At 37.9% G+C, this 19,955-nt stretch overlaps 2 protein-coding genes across 2 annotated transcripts; one reads left to right on the top strand and one right to left on the bottom strand.

Moving 5' to 3' along the window:
• Nucleotides 1-8,396: 8,396 nt before the first annotated feature.
• Nucleotides 8,397-11,342, bottom strand: LOC131786944 (transmembrane channel-like protein 7). The gene has a single exon (XM_059104006.2). It carries the CDS (start codon nt 11,259-11,261, stop codon nt 8,997-8,999), a length of 2,265 nt encoding a protein of 754 aa, XP_058959989.2. The 5' UTR covers nt 11,262-11,342; the 3' UTR covers nt 8,397-8,996.
• Nucleotides 11,343-11,993: 651 nt separating this feature from the next.
• LOC131786946 (E3 ubiquitin-protein transferase MAEA) lies at nt 11,994-19,940 on the top strand. Its single transcript, XM_059104007.2, has 9 exons — nt 11,994-12,110; nt 12,768-12,953; nt 13,560-13,763; nt 14,439-14,561; nt 15,343-15,419; nt 16,108-16,222; nt 16,909-17,042; nt 18,036-18,225; nt 18,897-19,940. The coding sequence occupies exons 1-9, from the start codon at nt 12,072-12,074 to the stop codon at nt 18,996-18,998; spliced, it is 1,170 nt and encodes a 389-aa protein (XP_058959990.1). The 5' UTR covers nt 11,994-12,071; the 3' UTR covers nt 18,999-19,940.
• The last annotated feature ends 15 nt before the right edge of the window (nt 19,941-19,955 follow it).

Raw genomic sequence — 19,955 nt, forward strand, 5'->3', positions numbered from 1 at the left:
ATAGTGGTACACCTCTTAAGTATCAAATCAGTTGGACATAGGAGATCGACGGAGATAGATCAGAGTTTCTTTTTACACAAAATTCTTCCAGTTACATAACGTTGCAGTTTCTCTAAGCTCGTAAAGACAGGATCAGACGTAAGTTCCAGCTTATTGTATTTAGTTTCCTTTTCTTTCCGACTTCACTTGTTTTATAATCAGTCTCAGCCAATTTTTTTTATCTTGTACATTACAATTTCCCTCTTTTAGTTTCCACGCATGTGTATGATAGTCAAACGATAGCATTAAACGTTGTTGAATCAACTTGTGTTGTCGATTCCTACACTGTGGTTGACACTCCCCGAAATCCAGTACACAACACTCAGTGTCTGCTGCATTGGGTACGCGACACCGACAATCGGGGAAAAATGCCAAATTTGATATTTTTATCAAAGGTCTCTTTCCTTTGACTTTGTTTCGAAAGTAATCTAGGACTGCATTGGCGCTGAACTATTTCGTTCAGTGATTAGTGCAGAGAACTCGCGCCGTTCTCTCCATCTAGGATGCAAAAATCAAATAATTTTGGGCTTAAAACGTACGTGCTCTTGTTTGTTCTTAACATATTCTGTCCTTTGGAATACATTGTATTTAGTTGTGGCATTGCTACACACAATTCAGATTCGCTCAAGATTTGGTGATCTGAAACAAAAACAAAAGAAAAATCAATATGTCATAGAATTGAAATCATCGTTTATACTCACCTGATCATCAAGTGCATAGTGACAGATAAACAAGAGCACACCCTAAGATTTGAAAGAGAATGCGGTTACAGCGGTTTGCAATGAATGAGTGCACAGGTTCCGTTATGTAAGGGTTTCAGTGGGGTCAACCGGCGGAAAAATTGTCGAAATTTAACCTTTTTGTGATGAAACACAGTTGGAAGCATTACAAGGCCATATATACATAAGCGGCGAACATACGCACGTACGCATGAACTAATCCCAATGCGAGCGCTATGAAATATCTAATAGTAATTTGCGCATCCGGGGTTGTCAGTTATTTCGTGGTTCGAACATGTAACTGCTCGGTTTATGTTCGATATTGAAATAAGCTTTTATTACTTAAAAAAAACATCGTTACACGTTAGTCGTAACAAAAGTTGAACGTAAAAAATTGTACTTCAATCGAAACGGAAAGAAATTAACCGTCAGCCGTAAAAAAGTTAGCCGAAATAGCCATCACTTCATTGAGACCCACTTATGTTGTAACTCTACAATCGTAGAAGGGCTAATTGAATACTATCCATGTGTTACATGCCCTCAGCTTCTAATCCGTCCTAACTTGGATGCCTTGTTTATGCCTCTCTTGTGAAGGACTTTGTAAAGTTAATTTTTTAGATGGATTTCGAATCGTCTTGGGGAATATAATATCTTTACTTTTACCTACACTTATGACAAATAAACTTTGAACATCTTTGGTGTTCTATTACTTTATTTCCTTTATTTTGCTCTTCATCCATTTTTCTGATGAGGAAGTAAGTCGAAAAGCGACCATAACAACAACAATATCCATCGACTGCGTCACGAAAGTTACCTGGATGGAATTCAATAAAACAAAGGTAAATTCCACAGCAACGTGAAAATCAACAAAGAGGCCAAGCAAAAATGTCACACCCAGCGATGGAAGCAAAGCGAAAATAGCTTTTAGTCCTTTCCTGAAAAAAGGGAAGAGCCAATGACGATTAATTCATCAAAACTTAGTTAGAACCATCTGAGTTACAAGAAAGGAATATGGCGTTTTATGCTTGGTATTAATTCAATGATGCGCACGATTTCTTTTGCTTTTTGTTCGTTTTTGTTTTCTTTAGTTTTGTTTTCGGCGCAGTTTTCGCACAAGACGCTTTGGAGAAGATCTGTACCCTCCTTATAGCTTATCGTGGCTGCAAAAACATGTAACCAGCGGTACACGTCGTAAATAACTCACTGAAATATCTACTTGACTGTCAGTATTTGAATCAAGTCTCAGACATTACACTACTTCTTATCTGTAATGTGACTCCTGAAACAGTTATAGAAACATTTTCTAAACTTCTTAAGATAACTTTCGGTATTTCGTAAGCAATTGTTCTACGGTTGATACAAGGCAAAGAAACTGGCAGGCGGAAAACAGACGAGAGAAGACTCTTAATCAACTTTTGGACTTCTGTAAGTGTTGATTAAAATGAATTTTACAGAAGAGGTCCACATCACGGAGAGTTAAAAGAGAAAGAATAAAAGGGAAAAAAATACACCCGAAATTACGCTCAAACGCTTTTTGAGAACTATATGTTGATTGAATAAAGAGCATTACTTAATTCAAATTTACCAGAAGCATGGCCAGCACGGGCCCTTTGAATTTCCAGATACATCCGTTGAGCCAACATCTGAAACCATCAAAATTAATATTATCAGTTTATACGGACGCGGAAGTTAAATTGGAAAAAAGTTGCATGAGGATCTTTATATTCGGTTCGAATGAGCCTTTAGAGGCCAGAAAGCCATTTTACAAAGTAAAAGTAGTTCACAGTAATTCCTCAAAGACATATCACTCCTATTTTATTTCTCTATTTGATTACAAGACATGCGGTTACCTAGAAAACATCCTTTCAAGTTACCCTTTCGTCACATTTCATTAGGGACCTTAAGCAGTCAGGACGGCAACGTCAAGGAGGACTTCGATTAAAAAATGAATTTCCGCCTTTAATTAGAATTTCAAAAATGGCTGCATTTGTTTACCGTCTCATACGGCGCCACACCTCAACTTCAGCATAACGTATAAAAGAAACGTTGAGCTCCAAATGGAAATTAAAATAATTTGCCGTCGCGGTTTTGGTTCGCAGACGACGCAAATTGTGGTGATTTCACGTTGTTGTTGTGCATAAGACGGCTAAGAATCTAAGAACAAAGTTTTAATACGCACGTGCTGAGCTATTGTTCTACCAATTATATCTCTTGTTTTTCCATGTCCTCGTTGCCGTCGCCGTCGTGGTTTGCTTAAGGTCCCTAGTATTTGTCCGCTACAACGAATAATTTCCTTCCCAAGATTCTCTATCATTTGAAGTCAACGTTTTTCGCTTAACGGAACAGCAAAGTACAGTATCGAACATCGTTGCGTATCCGGCCTCAGTGAAAGCGCACAAATGATTTTTGATTTATGTATGTCATAGATTATTACGTCGATTCACCATAGACTTAACCTATTTTTATGCTTTTATCTAGTTTCTAGTTTGTACTTCAGTGAAATAAGATACCTTACTCTATCCATTGTTCCGCACACGATTTCTTTGTACAATATTGTACTCATGTCGTGAGCCCTGGTACTCCTATATATTTAGGAGAAAACCCACTTTTAATAACACTGCAGTTTTTACGCACCAAATTGGGTAAACAACTCGATTCGGTGAAGCTGACTGATAAAGAATGACGAGCACGAATGCATTCTTTAAGCCAGTAACTTTACGGAAAAACCAATAGAAGTATTTTTTTTTACAGATTATAGCAAAGCACTGACAAGCAATTCTCCTCTTCATAATTTATTCATTACTTTACCCCATCCAATCAAGCTGTATGTTGCATATGGCTTTCCAAAAGAGAAAACCTTCACTATCTTCAAGTAAAGGTTTATTGCTTCAGTCAGCATCCAAGTGTAAAGAGAAGTGTAGAGATAGTGCTGGACGGCAGCAATAACAGAGCATATGGTCTGAAAAGGAGAACCGGTCCAAATAATTAGATTAAATCCTACAGTTAAATGCAACAGCTTACTGCAACAGCCATACGAACTAAACATGATTAGATTACATTTTTTTTGGTTAAAAGAAAATAGCAGTCGACATAAGGTTCAAGAAATGACGTTACAGAAATGCTTTGGTGAAGATTCCCTGTCAGTGCCAAATTTTCCGAGGATCGTGAACGAGCTAAATCATACCTATTGTTTGTATTTTGGTGAAAATTCACCTCGGTTCAATTAAGGAAGACAGAACAGCACCACCTTCGTCTTTAGAAGCAGTTGTATTTTCGAAATGGCGGTAGAGGAGCCCACCGAGTTATTAACCGCTCTCCCAAATACAACTTTCCTTATCTTAGCCTTAAATTTTAACGCTCATGAAATCCTTCTTTGCTGTCTCGGTTTGAAAAATTGTAATGAAGAAAATGTTTTAAGTTGTTCATCACTGGATTTATGATTCAGCAGTCAACTTGAAAACCACTATGTTACTCCCTATAAAATATATATACATAAGCACCGCACCACAAGAAAAATAAGTTGCAAGACAGTTAGTGATCGCAGGTCACAGTTAGCTACCTTTTTTAATTTCTATTATCTAATCTTTGTACTTACATGGTGCATGTTCCTTGATGGGAAGATATTTATGTCAAGAATGTAAACTGTATGTCCAAAAGCCAGCGATATGAGCACATTCTTGTGCACGAAAATCCGCTCCGACATTGAAACTCTACCACATTTGAAACAAACGTCAAAACAAAACATTCTTATATTATTTTTCTAAATCCAAGGATGGAAACCATTTAATTCTCGAAGACACACTAGCTTCCTCGAAGAAGGAGAAAAAGCCAAAAATGAAAAAGTTACATTGTCTTCCAAGCTTGATAGCTCATCCGTCTTCGCAAGAATTTATTTCGGTTTCCGTGAATGAAGCTAGTTATTAAACTTGGATTGTACCCAAGTTCATATAATCATAAGTTCATTCTACCCTCTACCTCCCGCCTCCTCCTTTTATACTTATCAATCCACCGTTTCACACACCAACGATTTCTAAGCCTCTGGTTCTCCACATTAGCTCTTACTGACATACCTTACAACTGAGAAGAATGCAAAGGAAATTACTTCTGCTGTAATAGAGAAGCTCATGAGTGTCGTCTCAAGGGTATTCAGAATTTTTTCGTGTCTCATCGATTCCTTTGTGGTTTCAGGGCTCTCGAAAATAAATTCTCCTGATTCCTATTATTTAGAAGTTTATTTTTAGTATGGATGTCACTTCTTCCGCTCTCTGTCTTTCAAAAAAGATTTTAATATTTTTTTTAAGCTTCCGTGAAGAGGAGATATTATTTCTTATTATACTGTACATTTTGCTATCAGGAAAGATTCATTGCTATTACTGGTAAGATTGTCGTTCACATTTTCAGCAACCCTTGCTTTAAATGATTTTATTACCTCGTCAAACGACGCTGAAAAGCAACCTTTACTCGTGAGGAATTCCTCTATCTTTTGAATGCCTACCCTATCTGACTTCTGTAAAACAAACAAGAATTAACATTTTCAAATTAAACTCGGCTGCTGAAAAAGATAAACAACAAGCGCAAATGTAAAATGGATCGAAGCTTATTCGTAGCTTGATACAAACATCACGTCGCGTTTTCCTTCTTTCTCTTGATTTATCATAACGAATGGTAACGTAAACGCTGAAGAAGTAAAACCTGCAGTCATAATTGCTAATTCACTGTCGTTCAAGCAACCGTACCTGGGTCTTGTCGCGGTTGGGAACTTCGTCATGTCTGCTGTCATTGGCGATGTTATCACTCCAGGTTATTGCCATACTTGACGCTGTTTCTGAAGACGTAGGTCGGGTTGTGTTCATACTATTACCACTGGTGACGCATGAGTTCCCAACAGTGACCGCTGTTGGTGGCCACTGTGTGGTATTATAGAAGGCACTTGTGTTATTATCTTCTGCCTGAGTAAATGCCTTACTTTCGACATTTGATGCTGTACTTTTTGGAACTTTGGCAACTGATGGTGTACGTTTTGACAAAAATGTCTTTTTAGAGTAACTATAACTAACAGATACACTTTGAGTATTTCTAGCACCATTACCCGCTCTTATTTTACCAGTTGTGCTTGGAGTTGTAGAAGGGGCTTTTGTTGGCGGCAGTGGTAAGTGTGCTCGAATCGTTGTAATTGTCCTTCCGCGGAAATTTCTGAAACCGAGCCGGCCTCGCGAGCTAGAAGATTCAAAACAAATAGTTTTCGATTTTTTTCTGTCTAGTTTTTCTGATAATACTAAGACAAACGTGTCTGTAAAAGGTTTCTCTCTTTCTGGAATACTTACGTCACATCCTGAACAAATGTCTGCAGGACTGAATGGTACAAAAAGAAAAGATTCTATTTTTACATTGTGGACTTAGTGACGGAAAAGATAAGTTTAAATTAATTAAGTAACAGGATAACAATATGTGAGGGGGGTATATGATAGCCCATCCAGTGAGGTTTGGTAGAAAGTTTGAGAAATACTAATGTTTACTTTAAGTGAAGCCATCCTCAATCGCAGGAGCGAATTGTATCAATTTGGGAGTCAGAAAAACATCCCCACCTGAATTAGCACGAACTCGTTAAAGCCTGAATTGAAAACATATTCCCCTAGAGACTCACGCACCTATTTTGAACGCGTCTCACCTGCACTCATGATAAGAAAAGCTAGAAATTGCCTCTCCACCATGAAGACACTCATACGCTCTAACTTGAAGAACACTGCAACTACCTACACAAAGAGGTATATTAGCCAAATATGGCCAATGGTCAAAGCTGGTGTAATGCACTTATTGAACGAATATAGCACTTAATCATATATTTTTTTCGAAAGAAAAATTCAATTTATTTCTACTCCATCAACGAAGCTCTGTGATTGAGAGAAATGAACAAAATTGCTACAAGAAATAGCAGAGCATGAAGTGTGAAATAAAGTATCGCTATCTGTAGCAAAGGTTCTCTAATTTTTCACTGCTTAGAATACGGCAGCTGGTGAAAAGTGTCATCTCTTGCAATATTCAATCATTTCAGACCAGGATCTACAATAATTTTGCCAACGTTATGGAGAGCCTTTTCATATACTCAAACCTTCGTTGATGTAACAGCACTATTCCACCGAGGTCGGTTGAAGGTAGATGCTCTTGTGAAGCACAGAGTACGTCTAAATAATTAGTAATAATTTCAATTTCAATAAATTTTGCGGTATTTTTAATAAACTAACTAACACTTAAGCCGAACAAACTTACATAAAAAGCGTGCATTAGTTAAATAAGCAATTACAGACAAGTTTTTATTTTTTTCGATAGAGCAAATAGACAATACTCTTTTCATGCGGTAAATTCATTGAAGGCCGGTTTTTATGTTATTTAATACTTACTCTAGAAGTTCCAACCAAATGAGGATATATGATACGATTATAAAAGAAAATTTTTATTTTATTTCAAGAAAACCGATCTCAGTTTAAAAGCTTCTATATGCTTTAGAAAAACATCGTAAGGATTGCATCTTTATCTAAGAACCTTTCTAGTTTACTTTTCCGTCATTATATGACGAACCTTGTAAAAGCCTTTAATTTGCATTTTTATGATTTCTTGAAAGCTGAAAAAAACTTTACATCCTATTTCAGGAAATTGCTGGCTTCATAGCTGTAATAATTACCTCCTTCCTTTTCTAATTAACTTAATGATTTTGTTGCCTCACTTTGCTGTGACACTCGCTTCCTTCCGTCAGCTGTGTTAAATGACTTCCGCACGTCCCTTGAGCAAATGAACCTTTTTCCAGCTAATGGTAGGTAAAGTTTGTTTTAAGGGCGATTCTTTGCTTCAGCCGTAAAATGCAATGTCATAGCAAACTCCTCGCGAATTTAAGAGGCCTTTATAGGTCATCAAAAGCAAATAATGGAAAGTAGTTTTAAATGTACAGATTTGTGAGCTAAAAAATTGCTCATGAACTCCGAATTTTTAAGGTCCGGGAGGGACTTCATACCGTCCCTTTTATCGCAGGGGGTGGAGGAGGTGGGTGGATTTGTTCCCCCCCACAAGGCTCTGCAAAATGTTACATGACTTTCGCACGTCCCTTGAGCAAGTGAACCTTTTTCCAGCTTATGGTAGGTAAAGTTTGTTTTAAGGGCGATTCTTTGTTTCAGCCATAAAATGCAATGTCAAAGCAAACTCCACGCGGATTTACGAGGCCTTCATAGGTTATCAAAAGCAAATAATGGAAAGTAGTTTTAAATGTGCAGGTTTGTGAGCTAAAAAATTGCTTATGAACTCCGAATTTTTAAGGTCCGGGAGAGACTTCATACCGTCCCTTTTATCGCAAGGGGTGGAGGAGGTGGGTAGATTTGTTCCCCCCACAAGGCTCTGCAAAATTCTTATGATCTCCCTTTAGGGCAGTTAAGTGCCGGTCGATTCTCTGGAGTGTCACCTCTGAATTCTTTTAGCGACAATTGATCCCCCTCCCTCCCCCACAGATGAGGAAAAAAAAAATTTTAATCATAACATAAGTTTGCAAAGCTTGAACGGTAAGAGCGGATGCCGAGAAAAAAACACTAAGGTGTCCCTTTTAAATAAACTTGTAATAGCAAATCGCGCACGATCAAAGTCTTCTTTTCATTTTAATTTTGCTGCCTTAATACAGATTACATCAGTTATGATTATTTCCGAGTTTGATTAAGTATAAATTATATTCCGGTTGGGAAGCGCCTTCAAAGAATTTACTCCATATTTATTCACATTTGATGATTTGAAGATATATGACGGGTCGTTTTCATTTCGATTCGTCTTAGATAGTTTGCTTTCGTACACAGCCCGCTCCGCAGCAACTAAGCTACAACTGAAATTTTTTAAGAGGCAATCAGTTATATAAATGATCTCTTTTTTGCAAGAAGAAATGATGGAATGAATCATACGTAGACACATACGGAGACAAACAGTTAAGGGCTAGAGAATCGTTTGTCTGTTCTTGATTGGGAATAATACAGTTTTCAGTTTGACATAACCGCGCACAAACGGGAGTGGGGGTAAAGGGATTTACAGTAATGTAAAACGCCTTCCCTAAGGTTTGCGTAGGAACTGCTCAGATCCAAACGTCGTGCCCGCATAATTTTTTTTTCCTGCTACCTTTTAAGTCGGCCGCATCAGCAACACAGCCTATAGCTGCCAAGCAATTTTAATCTCCGTATTTCAGAGTTTTCAGTTAGTGCGTAAAATCCCCTTTCAGTCTGACAGGGAGGCCAACAATATGTCCTCTTCGTTGTATCTTTCAGATCTCTTCCGCTCGTTTATACCGCTATATGGCTGGGACATTAACTGAGAGTGTAGTTTCTTCTTAAACTGTCCCTCAACGATGAGATAATCCTTCAATGTTTTAATCACTTGTTGGTGCTCATGAGCCATTGAGCGGTAATAGTAGAGTAGGCTCAATACCACCATCATGACGGGAAGGAGGAACGCCGCTGTGCGCATGAACCGCAGTGTCGCATGAATCGACTCAGGCCACCGCGAGACCACGAAGGATAATTCATCGATGATAAATTTCTCTTTGCTGCATTCCGTATTCTTGAACGGTCCGCAGTAAGATGTCGGCACTTTTGTCACGCCCCAACCAACAAGCCCTGTGGACATTAAAAACGTGACGAGTAGGAGAAGCGCGAAAATAGAACTCAGCTTCGCGCCTTGGAAGGGTTTGTCAGGCAGTCGATTGTTGTGAAACAGGCTCAATTTCTTTACATAGAAAAACACGATTAGTTTCAGGACACCGATGACGGGGAGAATGGGGCTGAAAAACGTGCCAATCAGAATCAAACACTGTCCGTACGCCAAGTCGATGACATTGCGAGAAATATCGAACTGTGCCATTCCAATTTTGCGGAAACAGCTGCAGTGTTTGTAAAGAAGCTTTCTAAACGTTTCAACGCCGAGGGTAATTAGTAACACAACAAAGAAATCGACCCAGACAAGCATGTACATCTGCGCAGCGATCTCGTTTTCCCAACATTGTCCGCAATGCGCTGATAGCGGCAACGAGTCGTCCTGGATGCGTTCACCAAGGTCCTTATACAGGAGGATCATTAACATCGCAATGGAAGGCAGCTTGACACAAATTCTCCGCAAAAGGTTCAGCCCCAATTCAAATTTTGGGCCCCAGTCCTCAAATACCGACAAGAACTCGAACAACGGTGGAAGGACAAGGTTCGGTATTGTTATAGCTAAAGACAACGACGATCGAATCAGCATTTGCTCGAACTGATTCCTTCCTTTTTCAGTGACCTTTTTGGAGAAGATGACGCCGAACACGAGCACGAATGACACGTACCAAAGAGCTGGGACAATGAACAGATTAATGATAATCCGAGTTCCATATAAGGCCGTTTTCTGTTTCTTTGTACGGTTTAGAATTCGTCTCAATCTTTCTTCTTCCTCCAATTCAAAGCAAAAGTCCTTAACGATAATCTGCTTTTTATGTATAGCTGCACTCCGTTCACAAATACAGTAATCCCATGCAGAGAACAGGCGGTTAGAAAATGAGTTAAACACGCCCTCACTATCGATATACCCTTGTTTTAGGCCGCTCGATGCACTCTTTACTAAGATGAGGAGACAGAATAGGAAGTACGCGCCCCCGGTCATCAGGTAAGCTAACGGTAAGAGATATCTCACCCCCTCCTGGGATATAATAACATCCGACGGATAAGTACTGTAGAACATAATTGTGTTACTGATCCAACCTTGCCCCGTAAAGAAGTCTAACACTACAGTCAGTATACCGCTGTCCGATTTGTTTGAAGCGGAATAAGCAGAGTCGTATCTACAGCTTGTCAGGTTAGTTGCGTGACCGTTCGCGTGATTCGCAGACGTGTCAGAACAGATCACTAGCGTTGGAAGAGAAACAAAGCCGAACTCCATCATGAAGACAAATAAATTTAGCAACATTAGCCAGCGAAGAAATACGAAGTACGAGACTACACCGCCGCCGAACTGGCCTTCAATTTCTTTGAGGTGTCCGCGCCAAAGCTGCAGAGAATAAAGGCTTTCTTTAAAAGCGATTCGAAAGCGAGTCCATGCCTTAGTTACACTCATCAGCAAAGCTTTCCCTTTCGAAATTCTCGTAGGAGCTCTTGCCCGAAGAGAATCCTTGAACCGGCGTTTGAGTGACATCGGTAAAGGGACGGCTTTGAAATTCACTTTCTCTAAGACTTCTTCAGGCAATGCCGAAAACCCACAGTCGAACATTTGGCGGTCGCACACAGGCCCTGGCGAAACTTCGTCTTGCTGGCTTTGCAAATTTCCATCTCTTCTCAAAGCGCCAGTTCGTTGGAGTGTTTTCCCAACGCTTTTCCGCGGTATAGAGGCCTGACTCCTCATCACAGTAGAAGCGGAATGGCGAGCCAGACGACTAGGAAGGTCTTGCATGTATGGTCTTGGTTCAACCATACTTTCAATGTTTCCCATTGGATACATCTCAAGCGATACAGTCTCCATTGCAAAAGTAAAATTCCAAATTTTCGTCTCTTAATGTCGGTTTAATTGACTACGGCTCATGAATGTCGGAGAAAATATTCACAAAATGAGTTATTTGAAACCAAGCAAATATGCGTCATCACCTATAATTGTGTGACCAAGACGAGTGAAAATTAACTTACCCGATCGAATGTACGAAATGACGTGAATCGGGTCACCGCAAATAAAAAAAACAGTGATTTGAGAAGGAGTGATTTGTTTTTCTTGGTTTTTTTTGTTTTTGTTTTTGTTTTCGTTTTTTTTTTTATCTTCTTCTTCCTTTTTTATATATTCTTTTACGTGTTTGGTCAGTACTGAGCATTTTCTTTTCTTTTCTTTTTCGGTTTTTGTGGCCACTGGCCAATCCATTTTGGTTTGGTTCCTTTCCTTAGCATACTACCCTATTCATAATTTTGAGAGATTTTTAACTCCTCATCTTGTTTCCTATGGAAACATTTAACGGTCTCTGAGAGGTCTAGATGGCCCCTACATGATTTTAAAAAAATGGAAAACAGCGCGTAAATATTTCAAATTTTTCACTTGCAATCGTATCTTTAAATTATTTTTCCATGATCATAAACTCTAAGAAAATGATATTGATTTAGTTCACACTGAGCAAAATCTCGTTAAAACTTTCTTTCTTGAGAGGGACTGGTAACAGAAATAGAGTTACGCTGCGCGAGCATAGTTTTGCAACACACCGCTGCAAACCTTGACTAATTTTCGTAAAACGGTAAAATATTGTGTTTTGTTTCTTTTGTGTCAGTATTTTGGCGGTTTTGATATGTTACAATGGCAGACATAAAAGCACTAGAATACTCCACCTTAAAGGTACGTACAAAGAAAATTTGAGACGTTCGAGAAACGTCGTTGCTTTTTGTCTATGTGAACTTCGTTTGCACATACGATTGTAAAGAAGTTATCGAGATATGACGCGTTTGTTATCAATTCAGAAGCGTTCTATTGCCAACTTAAATAACGCTGAATAAAACTCTGATGCAAAGTATGGTTTAAGAAAGGGAATTTCTAATTGCTTCGTCTAATGAAACACCAGCAAATGCTGTAATGTCGATGATGTGATTCATAGTACATGCTTACATGTAGTTACATTTGCTCTTACACATCGATCGCCAGCTCGCAATGCAAGACTTACACCTTACATGGTATTTATATTGGTTGACAAAAGCATTCGAGTGCAATCTAGAAGAAATAGGCGCAAGTTTATTTTTTAAAGACCGAGAAAGTAACTTTTAGTCCTTCAAAGACTAAAAGTTGGTTGCAAATTTCTTCCAAATTCCACGAGAAATATTCGATGAAAGTTGTTCATCATGTCAGATGTCTCCTCTGTCTCTCTCTAAACTTCTTTATCACAGTTTCAACTCTCTGAAATATAGCAAATATTCTGGCTGAATTTTTTATATTTGCATGCATTATTATTGATGAACAATAATTGCATATTATTTACATCTTTATAATTTTTATATTCAGGTTCCATATGAGATTCTCAACAAAAAGTTTCGAGCAGCGCAGAAGGTAATTGACAGAGAAGTATCACTTGTGCACAGTGCAACGAATGATTTGACGAATGGTCTGGGCTCGGTACCAGTCAAGGTGGGTGAGATCACTGGCTTCCTTGATGGAGTGGTTCAAAAACTGCAATCACTGAAAAGAAAGGTAAGCTGTACTCCATGAGAGTTGTTGCTATGCTGAAAATTCACCAGATGAGTAAGAGATGATTGTTGGAATTTTTGCTGGTGATTGGTCATGATCAGTAAAGCACAATGTGCTTTCTGAGGTTACAATGATTCAATATTGAACACCATCTCTGAGCCCTCCTCACCTACAATTTTACTTGTAACAACCATGTAACAACATGTACATGTAACAACCATGCAAGTATAGACCAAAATAAAACATACAAGTAAGGTCAAATATATTTACTAGGTGTTAGGGTCAAGTCTCATGTATATCCTATTACTATGAGGCAATACACCACTATCAACATTTTATAAGAAAAGATACTAAATTCCTGTGAAAAAACCTAAGGAAATGCATGGAAATTCATTTTACAGTACATGTCAATGTAGATGTAGCTGTCACTGTGACAATTAATCAATTTGAATACAGGTATATTATTTATTGTATACATTTGCACAACAACACTGTGTAAAGCAGAGACTTTGGACTACAATAATTTGATTACATAATTTGAAGTGTTTGTAAGGGTAATTACAATGCACTGTCCCAATTGGAAAATTACAATGTGCGATTTACTTCTAGTCAGAAGAATGTCTTTCCCAAGAAGAAGGTTGCTTACGGCACTGTCGTGCACGCCTAGACCACATCAAAGAGCATGCAAATGGAAGAAAGAGTGCTATGTTGGTGTGGAAAAAGAAACGACTGGATCGAATGTTGGTGGATCATTGTCTTAGATCTGGGTACTATGAAACTGCAATTAAACTCGCAAAAGATTCACAAATTGAGGTGGGTTTGAAACAGAGTCAAGTCATTTACTTAAAGAAAAAGTTAAAATTTTTAATGATTGAAAAATACCATTCCATCAAACTAAATGTAGCTCTGTAAAGTAGGTTAAAAACTCTATGTTTTTCACAAGGTGTCATTTTGTAACCTTACATTATGATAATAAATGATCACCAGAAAGTACTATATGATTCAGTCACAATTTTTCGTTATAAAAAACTACAAAGGGAAAGTGTGGAAAGGATTGTCATCAGTTTTGTTCTTTTAGTTGTTACATCAGCAGGGGTACATTTGCATGGAGTTTGTGGTACATGTACATGACCACTCTGATAGCCTATTTTTTTAAACAATTAATAGTCAACAATGGAGAAATGAAAAGGTTTAGTTGTACATATTGATGAGGCATTTGTGTCAAGCTTATGTGTGCATATGCAAAATTTTGACACATATATTTTTATTTCCACTTGCATGCAACTTTAGGCGCATTTTATGTGTGTTTTTTGGTTAACATGTATCTTAGTGGTACATGTATATGTATGTCACTTAGAGCTCTGCATTTACATACATGTACATGTAGCCACTCACTGAATTATATATTTATGGGTTGAATAAGCTGTTGTGTTCTGATGCATTTGTTCAATATTTTAATCACTTTAATTTTTTTTTATTATTTTCAAGGAATTCGTGGACATTGAATTATTCCTGGTCTCAAGGAAAGTAGAAGAGTCATTATTGAGGAGGGAAATTGGGCCTTGTCTAGCTTGGTGTTATGAAAACAAATCCAAACTAAGAAAATTCAAGGTAGATGTATTGTATTTTTCATTAAAAAAATTGTAATTGTGTGAACTGTTTTTTTGGACGCATATCAGCAGTGTTTCCTGACTCAATATTTTGCGTTCACATTTGTCATGAATGCAATCATGACTCAGGCAAAGAAATTGCTCTGTACATTAAACCTGAACTACATGTGTAATAAGAAATGAGTTGTTGGTTTGTCATGAGGGAAAAGGAAGGAAAGAAAAACCTGAGTTATGAAGTTCAACATAAAATTCCAACTGCAGACTACAGTATCAAATTTTCTGGTTGATATTGGGGGTCCTGTATTGAGCTAGAGAAAACTGATTGTGATTTACATGTACATGTATTGTCAATGATCAAACTGGACTACACTTATTTCATTGTAGCTGTCAGTGACTTGCATACTGTGTATGCAATACTTAGGGTCAGTTCAGTTGTCATGGGAAGTAACGTTATTTTTTCAACACAAGCAATGTTTATGAAGGGTTTTTGTCAAACTGCAAGACTTTCCTAAGTTTAACTCTGAAAAAAACATGAGCTGTTCAGAATGCTTGTGGCTTAATTTAAAGAATGAAGACATGACACTTATGATCCCTAAGGTGGCCTGCATTGTTGCACAGTCCAGTGTCTCAGGATCTTTTTGACAACCCTGGATTTGCTCTGCATGTAATGTACAGTAATGTCTCAAAATCTTTTTAGCAACCCTGGGTTTGCTCTGCATGTAATGTTTATGTTCTTCGTTGGTTGGCTAAGTACTGTAATCTATTTTGATTTTGTTTGATAGAGTAACCTTGAATTTAATGTGAGAATGCAAGAGTTTATTGAACTGGTGAGGAGAGGTGACAAAATGGAAGCAGTTAGGTAGGACTTTGATGTATCAAATGGAAATCTTCATTTGCATTCAGATGTGTTTGTATTTAATAACAATTATATTTCCAGATGAGTGTACTTTGTGGGTATGTTCTGTTATGTACAGCTAACTTGTGAAATGGCAAAGCTATGAGTAACATGCAGCTGTTTAATGCCTTCCGCACTCACCTTTTCACTGAGGAAGGCTTCAGTACTAGCATGTAAATTGCTTAAGATGTTGTCCTAATTAAAGCACTTTGTGTGAGATTGTAATTATATTAAAGACCAGTTTTTCATCATGACAGAATTTTTTTGTACACAACTCATAGAGTACACTGTATTTATGCTACACGTACCTGTACCTTTGCGTAGTTGCTCCCTTTATGTCCACCTTTCCGAAAGTGAGAAAGTTTTTCTCATTTGGATCATTCATTTCACCAGTTCCTTCCTTTTTGGGGTTGCCTTTTAGCTGTGGAATACCTCTCTCTGAATTATCTGAGTTAAAGAAAGTGTTAATCATTCATGCTCATCTGGAGTCTTTGAGTTCATTGTAGGACCTTGGATGATGGTGATTAATGTTAATCATTATAGTACTTTTCTTTGATACTGTTACAAAAATGTTACAGTACATACATGTACATTCAGTGTATTGTCTCAAATCAAATTGTATTTTACTTTGCCTGTTACACTTTTTGAACAGGTATGCTAGGAAGCATTTTCCTCCTGCAAATGTTGATGGTACAATGACAAAGGAGATCCAGAGAGCCATGGCTTTACTGGCTTTCAAACCAGGGACCAGCTGCTCTCCTTACAGGGTGAGTTACAATTCATCTCCTTATTTTTACATATACAGTACATGGATGTCCCCTTGCAATGTACCTTTTGGTGCTTGTTACATGTAAGTTTGTTTTTTTGGGCTTTTTCATTTGGGATTCTATGCTTCTGTCAATTTTTAATGGACTGTCTGTCCTGTTAGTCTTTCTGTGTATTTGTCCATCTTTCAACCCATCTGTTTTGTTTCCTTTTCTGTTGCTGTTGTTGTAGTGTCCATTTATATGTATCAAGACAGTACTTGTTGTGTAGTATTTACATGTAGGTTGAATTTAGACAGAAATGATTTCAATCGTGTATGTACATGTGGGGACAATGTAGTACTCCTAATCAATTTGTTAATGCTTTTAAACTGTGTAAACTGCAGGAAGATGCAGCATGAAACTATTCAACTTGAATTTCATTTAACCTACAACCTATACCTTTATCATTTCACTGCTGCTTTAAAAATTAATTTTTCAAGAACTTGATTTACCATTATGATAATTTAAAATGATCTCAGATTGACTCTTTTTCTGTGCTTTTGAGAATTCAATCGCAGCAAAGTTCATTGAAGCCTCTCTCTTTGCTGTTAGCTTTTTTCTTTCTTTTTTTTTCCTTTTTTTTTTTTTGTAGTTGTGTGTTTGTTACTTTTTTATCCTTGAAAATACAAGCATTTGTTTATTTGCAGGAATTATTTGATCTGGAGAGATGGGGTCAGCTGGTGATGCAGTTCAGGAGAGAGAATTTCCAACTTCACCAGCTTAATGACCAATCAGCTTTGGCTGTCACATTGCAGGCAGGATTGTCTGCTCTCAAAACACCGTATCTTTTATACCTTGGGTTTATGGAAGAATAGCTTTGATGTACAGTGATATTGAACATGTAAGCTGGCCATGCATAACATATACAAATATATCCTTGCCTTTTACAGGATAGGCTTTCAATTTTGAAGTGGCTGATTGGTATGTGCAGGGTAGTTTTGTTTGTATAGGCAGAAACATGACTTTGAGTGTAATTTGGTGTTAATAACCACAAGTAAATTTTTCAAAGATAACAAAATTGCACAAGCCTATAGGGCAAGTGCAGTTTGTGGTCTTTGAAAGTTTACAATTGCCTATTACACCAAATTGCAAGAGGAATCATGTGATTGCTTGTTCATAATGTACATGGATAAACATCGCAGAAAGTTAAGACAGATGCAGAAATTTTGAAAGCATGCATGCACTATTTGTAATTTGCACTTGTGTTACAACGTTGTACTGGTGTTACATGAGAATGCACTCATTTCAGCCAGTCAGAAGCGCATAATTTTTACATGTACATCATTACAGAAGCCATAGCTGTATAGAGTTGATCCTCCATGTGAATGACTTCTTTCCCCCCCCCCCCCACAGTGCCACCATTTTTTCAAGTTGTACCTCTTTAGTCTGTCCATGTATTTTCTTGTAATTTTGTTATGACCTCCCTTTAACAGCCACATCTTAACCCTTTCACTCCTATTGGTGATCAAGACAGAATTTCTCCTTACATTATCAATACAGTACTAAGCAGACAAGTGATGAGAATAAAGAAAAATATAAAATAGGGGAAATTGGTTGATCCCATGCTAAATTCTCTGAAGTAATATCATTCAAATTATTGCTATTATTGCGGATTACTAATTAGATCCTAGGAGTCAAAGGGTCGACAGTGCCCTCTTCCGTCTGTCTGTATAGGGGCTAATTCAGAGTTTTAATAAAACTTGTAATAGTTGTTTTTAAGAAATTTTATACCTCTGGGAGATGTTATGTAATTCTTGACCTACACATTTGTCAGTCACTGTTATCAAGAGGGCCACAAGAGCTCTGAGTGTCCTGTCTGTAGTCACCCTCTGAACATCTTAGGGCGTCCTCTTCCGTACGCCCACTGCGCTCAGTCCAGGCTGGTGTGCCCCATGTCAGGGCATATCATGAACGAGAACAACCCTCCCATGGTACTTCCCAATGGATACGTATATGGAGAGAATGTAAGTTTAGATCCGTTTGTGATTGCGTTTTTTCGGTTTTTAACTGATTATCTGCCGTCTGAACACAACAATCGTATGAACGCAGAGGTCAAGAAGCAAAACAAAAAAAAAAAAAGAAGGGAATACTTTATACAGTTTTACATCACATGACTTAACGCTGACCACATTGCTTGTCTTTGAAATCGGGCAAAACGAGCAAAAGAAAATTGAAACTTAATAGAAATCTGAGAAAGGATACGAAAGTAGCGAAAAGGAAATTCGAGACAACACAAAGCTTATTCAAGTACGGGTATCCTGTTCAATTACCAAAAAAGTTAGACGCTTATAAAACACTGTGGCTTACTAGCTTGTGTGGTTGCTTGTAACTCGTGTGAGAAAACTTTGCTCTGAAAGCCTGAAAGCGCGCCACCTAGTCATTACATCGTTCGCATACACGCAGGCGTTTGACCGATGTGTCTATGGCTGGGAAGAAGAATTGTCTTTTGAAGGTTCACGCGACCTTCCAAGGCTAACAACCATGGAAGCGGTGTTCGGCCATTTATATGTACAGGTAGCATCCATGAACTTCTGGCTAATTCATGGGATGTTAGCCTCCTTCTGTATTTGTTTTAAAAAATTTTGAAGAGACTATTTTTATTCATTAATGTTTTGGTTTTCCCTCTCTTGTGAAGGCTTTACGGGGGATGGCGAACGAAAACGATGGTCGCGTTACTTGCCCTAAAACGAAGGAGACTTTTCGTGTGGATCAAGCTGACAAAGTTTACGTTATGTAAGCAAAACAAAAGAACCTTCTCCTAAGAAATGTCAGGAGTTCCATCAAATTACAACGTGGCTTTGTAATGCTCCCGCTACGTCGCCTTATTTGAAATAATTATAAACTCATCCAAAGAACAAGGTTTGAAGATTTTCGTGGAGGAATGCTTTGACTTGGGAAGAAAAATCATTATGTTAAGAGCCACGCAAGTAATTTTACTTGTGTCAACAGAAGTTCCTCCCGTAAAAGCTTCAAACAGCCTCCTATAGCACACGTGTTATGAGTTTCAATGACTTTTTCCTTAAGCGACCGCCTATGGTGTAATAGGCGCCTCTGCCCCATAAAGGGGCCGTATATGGTGAACTCAAACATGATGGCCTACTCAAAAAAAAGTCTAGCGGTAGATCACCGGTTACTGGCCTTTATTGGAACCTCTGTATATGATATGTCGGCCTGACTTTTTCGTGTATTTTTCCCTCGAGCTGTGCTCTGAATTGTAAAATGGTTTGTTATTATGTTTTTGGCTTTTTATTATTGTTGCGATCATTTTTTAAGAGAAAAAAATAACGTGCGGGACTTGTTCTTGAGCGTAAAGATGAAGTTGCTGGTGGAGAGTATAACACGAGCAGTGTTTAGTTGAAAGTCATATTTGATTATAGAGTTCTTCAGATGTAGTAACCAAAATTTCAGAAGGAGAGAAAGATGAATTGCTGGCGGATTTTACACGAGCAGTTACATTTTGAAAGTCTTCTTAGAATAAGAAATTGTCCAGGTTTTAAAATAACCACCTTTTGCAGAAAGGAAAGTTAAAATGATACGGGTCTCAGGAGGGTGGCATTAACCGAACCTTGAAATTGGGATATCGATTGCTGTTGACACTTAAAGATAATTTCGTCTCCAAGTTGTATTTATGCTACTCCATTTTTGTAAGATTTAAATAAAATTGAATCGAGCTGTTGTATTTCAGTTTGGGTGT

This window comes from Pocillopora verrucosa, chromosome 1 (assembly GCF_036669915.1).
Source record: "Pocillopora verrucosa isolate sample1 chromosome 1, ASM3666991v2, whole genome shotgun sequence".
Lineage (NCBI taxonomy): Eukaryota > Metazoa > Cnidaria > Anthozoa > Scleractinia > Pocilloporidae > Pocillopora > Pocillopora verrucosa.